This window comes from Littorina saxatilis, linkage group LG16, assembly GCF_037325665.1.
Source record: "Littorina saxatilis isolate snail1 linkage group LG16, US_GU_Lsax_2.0, whole genome shotgun sequence".
Classification (NCBI taxonomy): Eukaryota; Metazoa; Mollusca; class Gastropoda; order Littorinimorpha; family Littorinidae; genus Littorina; species Littorina saxatilis.
In genome coordinates, this window is record NC_090260.1 from 34928152 (window position 1) to 34944624 (window position 16473).

The 16473-nt window shown below is 41.0% G+C and overlaps 1 protein-coding gene and 1 long non-coding RNA gene across 2 annotated transcripts in view; one reads left to right on the forward strand and one right to left on the reverse strand.

Moving 5' to 3' along the window:
- Positions 1 to 1881: 1881 nt before the first annotated feature.
- LOC138950921 (uncharacterized) overlaps positions 1882 to 16473 on the forward strand; it is a 50718-nt gene continuing 36126 nt past the window's right edge. Inside the window, exons 1-4 of the mRNA XM_070322631.1 lie at positions 1882 to 2019; positions 4567 to 5746; positions 14047 to 14092; positions 15959 to 16149. Of these exons, the coding sequence (XP_070178732.1) occupies positions 4590 to 5746; positions 14047 to 14092; positions 15959 to 16149 (1394 nt within the window). The 5' untranslated portion in view covers positions 1882 to 2019; positions 4567 to 4589. The remainder of the gene's footprint in view (positions 2020 to 4566; positions 5747 to 14046; positions 14093 to 15958; positions 16150 to 16473) is intronic.
- LOC138950920 (uncharacterized) lies at positions 8124 to 11589 on the reverse strand. The gene is made up of 4 exons (XR_011450867.1): positions 11474 to 11589; positions 10578 to 10654; positions 9664 to 9740; positions 8124 to 8834 (listed from the first exon to the last, which is right to left on the reverse strand). It is a non-coding gene; the product is annotated as an uncharacterized lncRNA (long non-coding RNA).

Sequence of the window (16473 nt, forward strand, 5' to 3'; positions counted from 1 at the left end):
TTAATGCCTGCAGCCATGAAACAAAAGAAATGGACGTAAGACGACATGATTTTGTAGTAAGCTTAGGGGAAAGTTATCGGAACCACTCTCATACTAAAAACAAGACAGGTAAGTTGTTGGAACGTTTTAACAAGCACTCCAATGAACACTGGCAAGCGACTTTCATCCGTCGATTTTACGTTTGGTCAATTAAGACGAAATGTTTTAACATAGACAGGGAATCGAGACAAGGTACATGTACTTAGTATGTGTGTGTGTCTGTCTGTCATAGAGCAATTCCTGGAAAACCACAGGACCTCTCTTTATGAAACTTTACATAGTCGAAGAACTCCGACCCAGATGATACCCCCGTACGTTTTCTTTTTCAAGTTTCGATAAACGTTTTGATGACGCACGGTCATTTCCAGCTTTTTGCAAAAGTTGAGGCCGCATTGTAGTAACGTCATCTTTTAACTCGAATGTATTGACATAAGTTTTGGCCAAACAATCTTCGACGAAGCCCGGACTATGGGATTGCATTCAGCGTGGAAGCTGAACAATTAATTGATAAGTTTGGTAATGAAAGGCCCACTCCGCCTCCCGTAAACCATCACTGAGTTTCTGGACACAGGCAGACTTTTACACACAGAACAAACACCCTTTCTAATTAACTGAAATTTTAGCAGTCGATCCAAAAATATTTCATCTTATTCTTTATCCTTTCCTCAATCCAAATGTATATATAGATATGTTATTCTTGGATTAACTTGAAAACAAGCTCAGAAAGTTAATCAGCGGGATCGGCAAAGCTATATTGTCTTGGTGGAAACTGAAACGTAGTGCGTTCAGTTTCACTTTCTTTTAGTTCGACAGATTGACTAAATGTATTAATTTTGCTCTACGCTATTTCTTTTATGCCTACGGAGTATGTACAGTCTCCTTTCGGTTTGGCTCCGAAACGGTACATTTGAGCACGGAGCTTCTGTCAGTCAAACAGCAGACATGATGAGCGCGTTAAACACTGACCGGTGTAACTCAGCTTTCCCCCTCATTCAGTTTCTGATTCGATATATTCTCGAGACTGAAATTGTTTTTTCCTGATCAAATTAAAGAAGTACACTTATTTAAGGGGGAAAAGCATGTCAGTTTCTTGCAAGTGAAGAAAAGTTGGGGGCAAAATTTAATAGATTTCACCCGAAATTCGATTTCTTCAAAAATGTGCACCGAGTGGTTACGTCCCTTGAATGAGAAGGGAAGGAGTTTAGAATTAAAGCAAATATCTAAGTTTAAATACAAAAATGTGATTGTTTTGGCCCAAAGAAGCAAAATGGTGCCATCTGGTGCCATTTGAACTTATAAATGGTCATAGAATCAGCTTTCCAAATTTATTAATTTTTGTTGCTGGAGGGGGGGTGCACCTGCACCCTGTGGACCCCCCCCCCCCCCCCCCCCTCGTCCGCCCCTGGACTTTGACCACAACCATGAACATTTTGGTGTAGCGATGTCAGATTTCTGATTAGGTCGTCACCGTCACAGTTTACAGCGACGATGGTTTATTAATTGTGACAGTTACAGCCGGTTTGGCCAGTGAAAGTAATGCAACTGAAATGTCTTGGAAGAAGTAACAGCAAAGAAAAGAAATGAACAGACTAGCACGCCGCCTAGAAAACAAAGAGCGCAGTTTGCGGCAGTACTGTCACAAGTTGTCAGGCTTTTCAAACTCAAAGATTTAAAAAAACCTTATTATTATTGTAAACTGTTTCAAACACGCGTCAAATGTTGAACTAAACAGAGTGTATTTTTTGTCTTCGCGGTTACCTGTTACTTGTACAGGAACATTGCTTTTTATTGTGCGCAGTTTGTTTATAAATTATGTTGTTTTCGCCAACGTCGACTTGGCACAGTTACTAGTCGTACTATCGAGGACCCAGATTGGCCGGATTTCTCGACTTCCGGGCTGTGACGGGCACATCCGGTTTCCAGACCAGTCGACTGAGATCGGAGTTTCCTACATGATTGAACGAAGATTCTAACTGCTGGGTACGTCAAACGAGAGTCTGTTCCTGTCAAATAGTCAGTTTTCCTTTATCTAGCTTGACACAGACTTCTGCTAACATTGTAGATAATCAAAGATTGATCTTAAATATGTTCCGTGGTCATGATTGGGTGTACACGGAACATTGAATGAATGATCTACTCATTCGATAGAAGACCTGTCGCTGTTGACAGTGTTGTTTACAAAACACACTAATAGTATTAGCGACTGGGAGCTCGCCAGCTGCATACTACATGTTCTGAAACATTTTAAAGCTAAAATCTTTAGCAAATAAAACCGAAAAGGACGTTCTTTCAGTCCCGCACACCTGTGTCTCTAGTGAAAGTTGTGTCCGAAACTTACCTAAGTTATACATTATGATTATTATTATAGAACTTCCGTGTCTACTCATAGTTACAAGCTCCACGACTGAAACAGAAAGTAGAGACTTTCTTCTCTTGCAAAGGTTTTCGGTAATCTTGAACTTTAGCGTGTTAAATTCATAGCTCAAAATCCAGTGACATTCTTTACTTATTTTTGAAAAGGTTTTAAAATATCCACACATAGTTTATTTGTGAGAAAATAGCAATAAAGCTGCTTTCAATGTAATCTGAAATGTTTTAATGTAATATCTAATATCAAAGGTTTGTACCAAATACTAATGTATTACTATCTTTTATTGAATTTCAAACATAAATTTACCCCCAATTTTTGCTGTTTTTTTCCCCACTTTTTTTTGGTGTGATCAGAAAAGCTTACATTTGATAACAAAATAATTGTTTTCTTTTTATTTGAAGTAATGAAACTTGTTGAATAAAGTTGCTTGTACGTTATGGAACACTCTTTTGTTTAAAAAATATATATATGTTAAAGTTATGAAATTAACACTTGAAAATGTACAGTTTCTTGTGACTGTTCACGTCACACTCAGCCACAGTCCCTTTTCTTCTTTGCCCAAAGTAATCAAAATCAGACAACCCAGAATGATGCTTTAGAACTACTCCTCGAAACAGGGGGTAGGATGGCAGTCAATGGACACGATGATTCCATGATTTAAACTATTTTTTGTGAGTGGCAAGATTCACATCACAAATGTCACGAGAAACAGCACTGCTATATATTACTTTCGTTTTGTAACAGCGAGAATGACATTTAAATCAACCGCATTGTAGTCTGTGCCGAAAAACCGTAAACGACATTCGGGAAGACCAGCGAAATGGCAGCCAGGCGTCAAGTTCAGTGTAGTGATCGCGTCACACCAAAATTACATGTCACAAGAACAGCACATCCTTGTAAATCCATTACTTTATCTAATTTACTGCTTCTTTTGATATAAAATGTTTCTGATCAAGAAGTTAAACAAAACGAAAGCACACGACTGCCTGTAATAATGGCTCTGGATAATTTCAGATGTTTCTCGTGACAAGTCACAACACGTGACGCTATTGTCACAAGAAACATTTACATATCCAACAAAGGGGTTTATGATTAGAAAAACATTTTTTCTTATTGAGCTTCTTCACATTGCTTAATTTGGTGCTGCTTCGACTCCCTATGTTTGTGGATAAAGGATTTGGTTTGTCACAAAAACAAATGTTTAGCCAATTTTGATATCAAAGTTCACTCAAGCCTTTGTATCATTTGCAGACAAATATGTTAATTTGAACAAAGTGGGATATTAAAAAGTTTGATCAGGAAGAAGTTATTTTTTGTGGAATGCATTGTTGCATAAGTAAAAAACTTGTTTCTCGTGACGTGACACATACATGATGATAATTTTCAAGGAACATGATCTGTGAGCACTTTATTTGGCTATGAATGAAAAGAGTCCATCAAATGCTCATATAAAAAAAATATTTAATCTTGGTTTTTGATTTAAATGAACTAAATTCTAGCACTAAAAATGTTGTGCGTCATGAGAAACAGTTTTACAAGCAACACACCAAACACTAATTTCTCATTATGTCAACCGTCTTTTAAATGACAAATTTGAACAGTTCAATCACTTTAACATAACAAAAATACAAAAGACATATTGAGAAACCATAATGAAAATTCAGTGTCCTGGGCTCTTGGGCACCTTTTCCTTGGCACACAGATATATACATGTGGTTCTTGTTTAATTGGGAATTCCCATTGCAATTTTTGATGATTTGCTGCAAACCCGGATGAAATTAAAAGGACTCAAAAGGATAATTATCTTCTCTTGAGTTTATTTCAAGATTAGCTTTACAAATTACAGTCTGTACTGCTTTGTGTGTGTGGGAGAGAAGAGTGAGGGTGTAATTTATTGTTTATTTTGTGAATTCATTCAAATGTTGTTGTACCTCTTGTAATGTCACTGTCTCCTTTGTCATGATTTGATTTGGATGGATACAGTATAAAACACATCGGTCATTTTATGAAAAAGGCCCTTCCTTTGTCAGACTGAGTGGCTTTATATTTTTAGAACCTATGTTATATGGGTAATGCCTGCTTGAAGTTTGAATACTTGCAGTCGCATGCCAGTAAGCTAGCAACATGTTTATGTTCTGTGTCCGTGTTGTGCACAGATGGGTGAAAGGTGCAGTGCGCCATGGACCCTGGTCAGAGAGGTCCTGACCCCATGGACCCCAGCCACGTTCAGTACCAGATCCTAGAACCCTACTCTGCTGACCACCATGAAGGTTCTGCAGTCACCTCCATGCGGCCAGGGTTCCAACCTGTGGAACCCTCAGTCTACCCACCATTCATGCTTCAAGGTCAAGGCCACAGTTACCAGGTTGTGGATGGAGGTCAAGTCATGCAAGGTCAGGGCCAGCCTGTCATGGGAATGTCAAGGCTACCTGAGGAGGCCTGCCCAGACTGTCCTCCGCCCGGTTATAACCCCCACCAGCCAGAGTTGAGCGTCGTTCCCCAGGATTCTTTCCCCCAGGAACAAAGCATGCATATGGGGGTTGGTGTTGTTCCTGCAGTCCTGTCTCCCAACCATATGGCCATGTTTTCCCCTGTATCGCAACACATGGGTCAAGGTCAGCCCATTCAAGGTCAACTAGGGGTTACAGGTCAAGGTCAGCCAGGCATTGTGTACGTGCAGCACCAGCCTGGTGTGACCTTGCACCAGCAGCATTTTGTACAGGGAATGAGCCCCGGCTTTGCTCAGCCTGTGGACCCCAACAGCTACGCACAGTTTTCTCCCAACATGCAGCAAGCATTCCCCATGCACCTTCAGGTCAGCCCCGGTGGTCAAGGCTATGCCCAAGAGCTGAACGCCAATGGACAGGGTTACAGTGTTGTCTCACAGATGCAACCCAGACAGCAGATGATAGATGGGTCCGGGCAGCAGATGATGGATGGTTCCAGACAAATGAACATAACAGGCATGGTGATGGAAGGGGGTGTGGTCGTCAGCTCCGCTAACGGTCGACAGGAGTTCCGTCCGGGGTGGATCAAAGCGCAGCTACAGCAGCCCCCTGTTCCCATGGTGATGAGCCAGCCACCGCCCCACCTGCCCCTTCATCATATGGGGGTGCGACCTTGCTCCCTGCCCACCACCTCCACCATGGCCAAGCCGGTGCAGGCCAGGTTTCGAGCCCTCTACCCCCTGGGCTTCCCCAGAGACCAGCGGGGCATTATGTCCGGCAACGCTGCAAACATGCCTGTGCGCTTCAGTACAGTGCCCACACAAATCATGTATTATGGCCGCAGGTCTGCTAGAGAGACACCTATGGAAACGGATTCTTCCCCTGGCATGTAAGTGCTTTTTCTTCTCTTGAGTCTTGGTCTCTACTTTTTGTGGGAGAACCATAACCATATTTTTTAGGATAAAAGTAGCTTGTTCATTTCAGGTGCCATAAAATAGGTTTCGAATGACTCGCGCTTAGTGACTTACTCTTGTCCACATGTGTCTATTACTCATACATATTTAGATATCTATTCTGTTTTTGAGTCACTTGAGAAAAAGTGACTCTATGTAATCGGTCAGTGTTAGTCTGTCCGGCCGGCCGTCCGTAGACACCACCTTAACGTTGGACTTTTCTCGGAAACTATCAAAGCGATCGGGCTCATATTTTGTTTAGTCGTGACCTCCAATGACCTCTACACTTTAACGATGGTTTCGTTGACCTTTGACCTTTTTCAAGGTCACAGGTCAGCGTCAAAGGAAAAATTAGACATTTTATATCTTTGACAAAGTTCATCGGATGTGATTGAAACTTTGTAGGATTATTCTTTACATCAAAGTATTTACATCTGTAGCCTTTTACGAACGTTATCAGAAAAACAAGGGAGATAACTAGCCTTTTCTGTTCGGCAACACACAACTTAACGTTGGGCTTTTCTCGGAAACTATAAAAGTGACCGGGCTCAAATTTTATGTGAACGTGACTCATTGTGTTGTGAATAGCAATTTCTTCCTGTCCATCTGATGCCTCATATAATATTCAGAACTGCGAAAGTGACTCGATCGAGCGTTTGCTCTTCTTGTTATTTTATTTTGGGCAAGTGTGTCCTTTCATTGCAGGTACCACTGTACAGGAAATGAAACATGAGTATGGCTACTAGACAATAAAGTATGAGTATGGCTACTAGACAATAAAGTATATGAGTATGGCTACTAGACAATAAAGTATATGAGTATGGCTACTAGACAATAAAGTATATGAGTATGGCTACTAGACAATAAAGTATATGAGTATGGCTACTAGACAATAAAGTATATGAGTATGGCTACTAGACAATAAAGTATATATGAGTATGGCTACTAGACAATAAAGTATATGAGTATGGCTACTAGACAATAAAGTATATGAGTATGGCTACTAGACAATAAAGTATATGAGTATGGCTACTAGACAATAAAGTATACTAGTGATACCCGTGCTACGCACGGGATTTTCTTCTTTATAAATTACAGAATTAATTGTGAATAAGCAACAAAAACGTGTTAAATGTTTGATGGCATCATACAAAACAAAATGCCATAAATTTATTGGGAGAAAATAGTGTGCACCGTACAATAACAGTTTTACACATCAGCAAATAGGAAAAAGTAACAGTTGGTACTGTGAACAATAAAACGCCTATCAAATTTTCATATAATTGGGAAAGGATAAAACAGCGTTAATGTGTGCCCTTTTGAGATTTCAGTCAATGTGGACAGTCTGAGAATTCAGTCAATGTGACAACATGATTTTGTTACGCTTCAATTAAGATGCATGCTAGTTAAAATGTACAAAAACAATATGTAACACCAATTATATAATTGGGAAAGAAATCTTGTCGCAGTTCGCCGACAGCTCGAGTCACCCACAATGAAATGTTTGTACGATCGACTGCACTTAAATTAGCGGCTACATTGACATAAGTGAAGTACATAAATGTGCAAAAAAATGTGCCCATAGAACAATATTTTTACACATCACCATACATGTCTTGAGACAGGAAAAAAACAACCAGCGTTAAATGGAACAAAATGTTTACACTTTGGCAAACATGTGAATAAAAAGTAGTTAAAATGTGAAGTTGGTTCTACGAACAACAACATGTTTACATAGAAGCAAAATGTTTACAGATCACCATGCATATGTATAGAGAAAAACACTCACACAATGCTAAATGTGCAAATGAACTGTGTGCACATCGTCATGCTTACAATTGGGAGCTGGATAAAAAGACAGCACTAATGATCGCAATGAAGAACACTATCATAGTTGCACATCAGTACACCCGTACTTGCAAAAAGTACAGCAAAAGTACAGTTTGTTCACACACACACACACACACAGTAGCAAACTCAAAGGCATTGAGAAAATGCAATCATGTGCAAAATGAACAAAATATCAATGTATATGTAACAACTAAAACCACACACAACACACTGAACTAAAGTTGCAAAGGTGTGTACAAAGAGAATAAAAACAAATATTTACACATCACCAACTTAGGTTTGAAATGATCTGAATGCAAACATAGTTGCACATCCAGTCACTCTGTGAGGCAAGTACCCTGACTTTGACAACAAAAGCTATCTTTCCAGACCATCATCAACCAATTTTCAGATGCAGAACACATGTAATGAGCGCTTTTGCTGCTTACTTCCCCTGGCGCGAGCGCTAGAGCTCACGGGGAATCGCTTCTTTGCGATGTGTAAATCGGTGCTTTTCTATTTTATTCTGTAGCTTAGGTAATTGCGCATAGTCTTCATTGTTTTTTTAAATGTGTGGTGTCGAGATATGTCCGAATCATATGCTACCCATCTTTTACACATGGCGCAGTTACCTAAGCTGCAGAAATTAAATAGAAAAGTACCGATTTACACATCACAAAGAAGCAATTTTTAACCCGTGTCCTCTAGCGTTCGCGCCAGGTAGGTAAGACGCTTCTCTCCCTTGGGCCCAGGGAGGTCACCAATGCTAGCAGCAAAACCGCTCATTGTAAAAAGTACATCAATAGTTTGTTCACACACTGTAGCAGCTAAATTGGGTGTGGGTTGTGGATCATGGTGTTACACATCAGCAAATAGGAATGAAAAAGTAAACCATTGGTAAATATACAGTGGGTTCTGCCCTTTTATGAGATTTCAGTCAATGTGGACAGTCTGAGAATTCAGTCAATGTGACAAAATGATTTTGTCACGCTTCAATTAAGAAGCATGCTAGTTAAAATGTGTAAAAACAATATGTAACACCAATTATAGAATTGGGAAAGAAATCTTGTCGCAGTTCGCGTCACCCACAATGAAGAGTGGACAAAGTTGTCGATACCTGATCACTAACTGCAGCGGAAGAGAGTGGACATTCCCCGATCTGTCGCCTTGTCTGCGGAAGCGAATGGCGTCTTCCTATGTGAAGAAAATGAGGAAAAAGAATATATAGATTGTACACAGGTGTATGGGTAAAATTGAACTTGAGCGTGTTAAATTCATAGCTCATAATTCAATCAATCAATCAATGAGGCTTATATCGCACATATTCCGTGGGTACAGTTCTAGGCGCTCTGCAGTGATGCCGTGTGAGATGAAATTTTATACGGCCAGTAGATTGCAGCCATTTCGGCGCATAATTACCTTTCACGGCCTATTATTCCAAGTCACACGGGTATAGGTAGACAATTATTAACTGTGCCTAAGCAATTTTTGCCAGGAAAGACCCTTTTGTCAATCGTGGGATCTTAAACATGCACACCCAATGTAGTGTACACGGGGTGGGGGGGGGGGGGGGGGGGTCTGACACCGAAGAGAGTCTGCACACAAAGTTGACTCTGTGAAATAAATTTCCGCCGAACCTGGGATCGAACTCACGCTGACAGCGGCCAACTGAATACAAATCCAGCGCGCTACCAACTGAGCTATGTCTCCAAATTTGCAGAACGTGCACTTGCAATCACCCAAATAAATTAAATATGCTGACATTTGTAGAACCTGCAGTCGCTATGGTGAAAATCTGAAAGAACAAACTAAAATCATACTCAGAACATTTGTGAAACAAAATACTTTTCCAACTCAAGGGAAGTAATCAAAATCACACTCACTAAACCCAGAACGTGCACATGCAATCACCCAAATAAATGAAAAATGCTGAAATTGTTAGAACCTGCATTTGCTATGACCCAAATTAATGAAAAATGCTGATGTTTGGAGCACAATCATTCGTCAATTAATTGGGATTTACCTGGCAAAAGTGCGCAAAGTTGTTGAGTGGACATCCCCCGATCTGTCGCCTTGTCTGCGGAAGCGAATGGCGTCTTCCTATGTGAAGAAAATGAGAAAAAGAATATATAGATTGTACACAGGTGTATGGGTAAAATTGAACTTGAGCGTGTTAAATTCATAGCTCATAATTCAATCAATCAATCAATGAGGCTTATATCGCGCATATTCCGTGGGTACAGTTCTAGGCGCTCTGCAGTGATGCCGTGTGAGATGAAATTTTATACGGCCAGTAGATTGCAGCCATTTTGGCGCATATTTACCTTTCACGGCCTATTATTCCAAGTCACACACGGGTATAGGTAGACAATTATTAACTGTGCCTAAGCAATTTTTTCCAAGAAAGACCCTTTTGTCAATCGTGGGATCTTTAACGTGCACACCCAATGTAGTGTAAACGGGGGTTCTGACACCGAAGAGAGTCTGCACACAAAGTTGACTCTGTGAAATAAATTTCCGCCGAACCTGGGATCGAACTCACGCTGACAGCGGCCAACTGAATACAAATCCAGCGCGCTACCAACTGAGCTATGTCTCCAAATTTGCAGAACGTGCACTTGCAATCACCCAAATAAATTAAATATGCTGACATTTGTAGAACCTGCATTTGCTATCAATTCATTGGTACTTAGTCGCTATGGTGAAAATCTGAAAGAACAAACTAAAACCATACTCAAAACATTTGTGAAACAAAATACTTTTCCAACTCAAGGGAAGTAATCAAAATCACACTCACTAAACCCAGAACGTGCACATGCAATCACCCAAATAAATGAAAAATGCTGAAATTGTTAGAACCTGCATTTGCTATGACCCAAATTAATGAAAAATGCTGATGTTTGGAGCACAATCATTCGTCAATTAATTGGGATTTACCTGGCAAAAGTGCGCAAAGTTGTTGAGTGGACATCCCCCGATCTGTCGCCTTGTCTGCGGAAGCGAATGGTGTCTTCCTATGTGAAGAAAATGAGGAAAAAGAATATATAGATTGTACACAGGTGTATGGGTAAAATTGAACTTGAGCGTGTTAAATTCATAGCTCATAATTCAATCAATCAATCAATGAGGCTTATATCGCGCATATTCCGTGGGTACAGTTCTAGGCGCTCTGCAGTGATGCCGTGTGAGATGAAATTTTATACGGCCAGTAGATTGCAGCCATTTTGGCGCATATTTACCTTTCACGGCCTATTATTCCAAGTCACACACGGGTATAGGTAGACAATTATTAACTGTGCCTAAGCAATTTTTGCCAGGAAAGACCCTTTTGTCAATCGTGGGATCTTTAACGTGCACACCCAATGTAGTGTAAGCGGGGGTTCTGACACCGAAGAGAGTCTGCACACAAAGTTGACTCTGTGAAATAAATTTCCGCCGAACCTGGGATCGAACTCACGCTGACAGCGGCCAACTGAATACAAATCCAGCGCGCTACCACCTGAGCTATGTCTCCAAATTTGCAGAACGTGCACTTGCAATCACCCAAATAAATTAAATATGCTGACATTTGTAGAACCTGCATTTGCTATCAATTCATTGGTACTTAGTCGCTATGGTGAAAATCTGAAAGAACAAACTAAAACCATACTCATACTTTTCCAACTCAAGGGAAGTAATCAAAATCACACTCACTAAACCCAGAACGTGCACATGCAATCACCCAAATAAATGAAAAATGCTGAAATTGTTAGAACCTGCATTTGCTATGACCCAAATTAATGAAAAATGCTGATGTTTGGAGCACAATCATTCGTCAATTAATTGGGATTTACCTGGCAAAAGTGCGCAAAGTTGTTGAGTGGACATCCCCCGATCTGTCGCCTTGTCTGCGGAAGCGAATGGTGTCTTCCTATGTGAAGAAAATGAGGAAAAAGAATATATAGATTGTACACAGGTGTATGGGTAAAATTGAACTTGAGCGTGTTAAATTCATAGCTCATAATTCAATCAATCAATCAATGAGGCTTATATCGCGCATATTCCGTGGGTACAGTTCTAGGCGCTCTGCAGTGATGCCGTGTGAGATGAAATTTTATACGGCCAGTAGATTGCAGCCATTTTGGCGCATATTTACCTTTCACGGCCTATTATTCCAAGTCACACACGGGTATAGGTAGACAATTATTAACTGTGCCTAAGCAATTTTTTCCAAGAAAGACCCTTTTGTCAATCGTGGGATCTTTAACGTGCACACCCAATGTAGTGTAAACGGGGGTTCTGACACCGAAGAGAGTCTGCACACAAACTTGACTCTGTGAAATAATTTTTTGCCGAACCTGGGATCGAACTCACGCTGACAGCGGCCAACTGAATACAAATCCAGCGCGCTACCAACTGAGCTATGTCTCCAAATTTGCAGAACGTGCACTTGCAATCACCCAAATAAATTAAAAATGCTGACATTTGTAGAACCTGCATTTGCTATCAATTCATTGGTACTTAGTCGCTATGGTGAAAATCTGAAAGAACAAACAAAAACCATACTCAGAACATTTGTGAAACAAAATACTTTTCCAACTCAAGGGAAGTAATCAAAATCACACTCACTAAACCACCTTGAAGTGGAGTACACTAAAAACGAAATGAACAAATATCCAAAAAATAGAACATTGGCACGATTTCCAACAATTGAAAGGTTTTAGGCAGCAACTCTTCTGCAAAATCTTGTTAGAGTGTCTTTGCTATTAAATAAACTATTCTCAACGAAAAAGAGATCTACAATGATGTCAAAACTGCCCACAGTCAGTTGCTGACGTAACCAAAACACACGTGGAACTTCGAGTCACGAACTCGAAATGCAAATGAAAGGCATCAAAACCAACCTAAATCATAGTCATGGTCATATCAAACCTAGAATATAATCATACTGAGTTGTTATCCTCATATACGAAGAATAAAATTGGCTTACTTGTGTTTTTACGGGTTCAGCAAGTTTTGACAGAGCTAGGAGACAGCTGCCGGTTCGACAGACGACACTTTCGGAACCTTACAATTTGCAGATCGTAGCACAATAGGAACAAAACGAAAGTAAAGATAAATTCTGGTTACAGTACACTGTGGCAAAATGGTTTCGGAACACTTTAAGAAGGAGACTGACTTACCTGTCGCGCTTGGTCGATGCCTGAACAAACATTCGCCGAGTCGAACTTGCTTGTAGATGCCGCATGTCGTGCGGGCGGAACTGAGTGGCGCTGCGATCAGCTTATTCGGTCTGAGCCAATGGGAGACCCGGTTCTTTAACAGCCAATGGGGAGGCCTTCCGGTCGAGTCGTCTGCTAGGAAATGGCGCGTCAGAATGCCAGAAAAAGCCATTTGGCTTCGGAATCGGCTTTTCTAACCGGGCGCATTGTCTGCGGGGCCAAACGTTTCTAGGTACCGCGGAAATCGGGGCCCAAATCGGCCGGGTTTGGGAGGAGATAGCGATGCAAGGCCCCAAAACGGTCGCGTATTATAATATAGATGAGTATGGCTACTAGACAATAAAGTATATATGAGTATGGCTACTAGACAATAAAGTATATGAGTATGGCTACTAGACAATAAAGTATGAGTATGGCTACTAGACAATAAAGTATATATGAGTATGGCTACTAGACAAAGTATATGAGTATGGCTACTAGACAATAAAGTATATGAGTATGGCTACTAGACAATAAAGTATATGAGAATGGCTACTAGACAATAAAGTATATGAGTATGGCTACTAGACAATAAAGTATATTGTATGAGTATGGCTACTAGACAATAAACCCCCCGTGGGTTAGGGGGAAGAATTTACCCGATGCTCCCCAGCATGTCGTAAGAGGCGACTAACGGATTCTGTTTCTCCTTTTACCCTTGTTAAGTGTTTCTTGTAGTTGTATAGAATATAGTCAATGTTTGTAAAGATTTTAGTCAAGCAGTATGTAAGAAATGTTAAGTCCTTTGTACTGGAAACTTGCATTCTCCCAGTAAGGTAATATATTGTACTACGTTGCAAGCCCCTGGAGCAAATTTTTGATTAGTGCTTTTGTGAACAAGAAACAATTAACAAGTGGCTCTATCCCATCTCCCCCCCTTTCCCCGTCGCGATATAACCTTCGTGGTTGAAAACGACGTTAAACACCAAATAAAGAAAAGACTAGACAATAAAGTATATGAGTATGGCTACTAGACAATATGAGACCATTGGACAAATAAGATATGATAAAGAGTGAGTATGGGTAGAGGTCTGAAAACAAATGGACAAGTTAATTTTTTTTTAAATAAAACGCCTTTATTCATAATTTATGGCAGTATGTAATTGAATTTTGAGCTGATATTTCTTGTCTATTTATGTTGTAAACTTGTATATCCCGTTTTCCAGAAGTGGTGCAACCCCGATGGAAACAGAGTCTTCACATGGAATGCAGGTCAGTTGTGTTAACTGTTATAATGGAGTTGACAGAATAATATTAGAAATGCTGTCACAGACACAGTGACAGTGCAGTAAACGGCCATTTTAACCCTGCAACCACATACCATTGTTTTTACTTTGTGATTTTTTATTTAGGATCAATCACCCATAGCTGCCAACCCTCCCTAGAAAACCGGGAAATTCCCAATTTTATGTCCAGTCCCGGATTTTCCCGAATAGTGCAAAAGTTTCCCGATTAAAAATTTTTCGAGTATAGTTATATAATGACTGGAGTGTATTTTCAAGCGCCTGTACTCGGCGTAGTTTCACTTCTGAACTCTCGTTCAGCGCGAGGCTTCGTCACACAAACGCTGTGATCAAAATCAAAACTAAACGAGAATAGGCGAGATTTGTGGCTAGCGCATGCGCTTCAGTCGAATGTGGATGAGAAGCAGAAGAAGAAGCAGCAGCAGATGACCACAAAATGAAGAAAACAACGGCCCAGCGGCTGAAAGTCGGCCCGAAAGTTCTTGTAAAATTTCAAGAGTTACAAACAAGAGTATGACTTCATCTCCGAATCGACAAGACGCAGCATACATTTCGCGTTTTGCACCAAGTGCCGCGAAGATATATCAGCATCGGACATGGAGGCCGGGGGGATATTGAAGCTCATTCAAGAACAGCAAAACATGAACGGAACCGGGGGACAGCCGTCGAGAAGACGAGAAAGATTACACAACTGTTCGCTTCAGACGTCGATGTTCGAACTATGAACGCTGATCCGTGCCAGTTATGCTGTTGTGAACTGTGATGGCAACAGCAATCTCCTTCATACCCCTGGAAGGTGTAGTGTGTTGTGACTTTTGGATTGTGAAATAAACTCAAGGAAGTAACTAACATGAACTGGTGCTGTTGTGAACTGTGATAGCAAAAGATATCTTCCCTGGCCACACACAATTGGAAGATGTGAGTGTCAAGAAGTATGAAATACTGTAGAAGGAAGCTTGACGTGCATTGGTAAGTCACTACATCTACTCTCTCTCCAGCTCATTCTTCCTTTTTTGTGACAAAATTTGCTGCCAGAAACTGGCAATTATAATCCTCAGAATGCACCAGATTGCACCATTTTGCATCCTTTTTATCAAACATTTTCCGGGGGAGCATGCCCCCGGACCCCCCTAGCATTCTAGGCGCTTTGCGCCGAGACGCTCATTCCTCCCTATTTTTATCTGGGAAAAGTTGGCAGCTATGATCACCCCAAAAAAGCTCCCCAAAAAGCTGAAGTAACAATAACCTGTAAAACTGTAATGGTCAACATTTGAGCAGATTTCAATCAGATTTAAACCTACATGTGTTCAAACACACACTAACACACACACACCACGCCGAATAAATAGTTACAGCGTATTTTGTTAGCATAACACAAAAGCTACAGTCCTCATAACATGAAGAAGGGTAGTAAGTCACAAACACCTTCCCAAAATGCAAGATGTAACTAAAGGAAAGGAAGCACACTGGCTCCAATCTCAAACATATTTTGTGTAGCAGAGGGGGCCATTGTACACATGGTTGGACAACTTTCAGGCACAAATAGCAAGAAAGGTTGGTTACTGTTAACAATGCTTAATCATAGACTTAACCAAGCATTTACATTTTGACTTGCTTATGCCTCTCAATTCTCGGGGGAGCATTGGGCCGCAGCAACACTCCTCCAATGCACTCGCTTCTGGCAGATCCTCTTCAGCTGTGCACCTGTCATCCTTGCGGTCTTCTCTCATTTTCTTCACAGTTTGACTAGAGTTTGATGTTAAAATCACTCACCTTTGTTGTTTTTGTAATCTTGATTTTGTAATATTATCAGTCTGTCTGTTTGTGATTTCAGACGCAGTGTTTGCTGGAGGTAGGCCTGCAGACAGAAGGTGGAGTCCAGTCGCTGTGTGATGTGGCGGCCGACTACACGGATCGCATGTACAGCCAGTTTGGACAGGAGACGTACTGCGTGCCGCAGAAGGTGCCGGTCAACCAGCAGCACCCTGACAAGGCCTTGGTGCGCACCAGGGAGGGAGAGTTCAGGTCAGTTGGATGGACTTTATCCCAGGTGCACTTTCTACAGTGGAACCCCCCTGTTACACTGGAGAGGGAAATGATGGAGCAGGGATGGACCTTGGGCAACGTTGAAAGACCTGAGTGGTGGTCTCTGTGGCGGCCCTAGGCACAGCCCCGTGCCAAGAGGATTAAGTAAACCCCCTTTAAAAACCTCCCCAAATCGGTGAAAATCAGGTCTGAAATAGAACGATTGAGGTCAGTTTGGAGAGGTTATGACCATGAGCAAAGATGTGGAGGTCTCCTGACCTGCAGAGAATACATTGGGTATACTTGTGCACATTCATTCTTAAT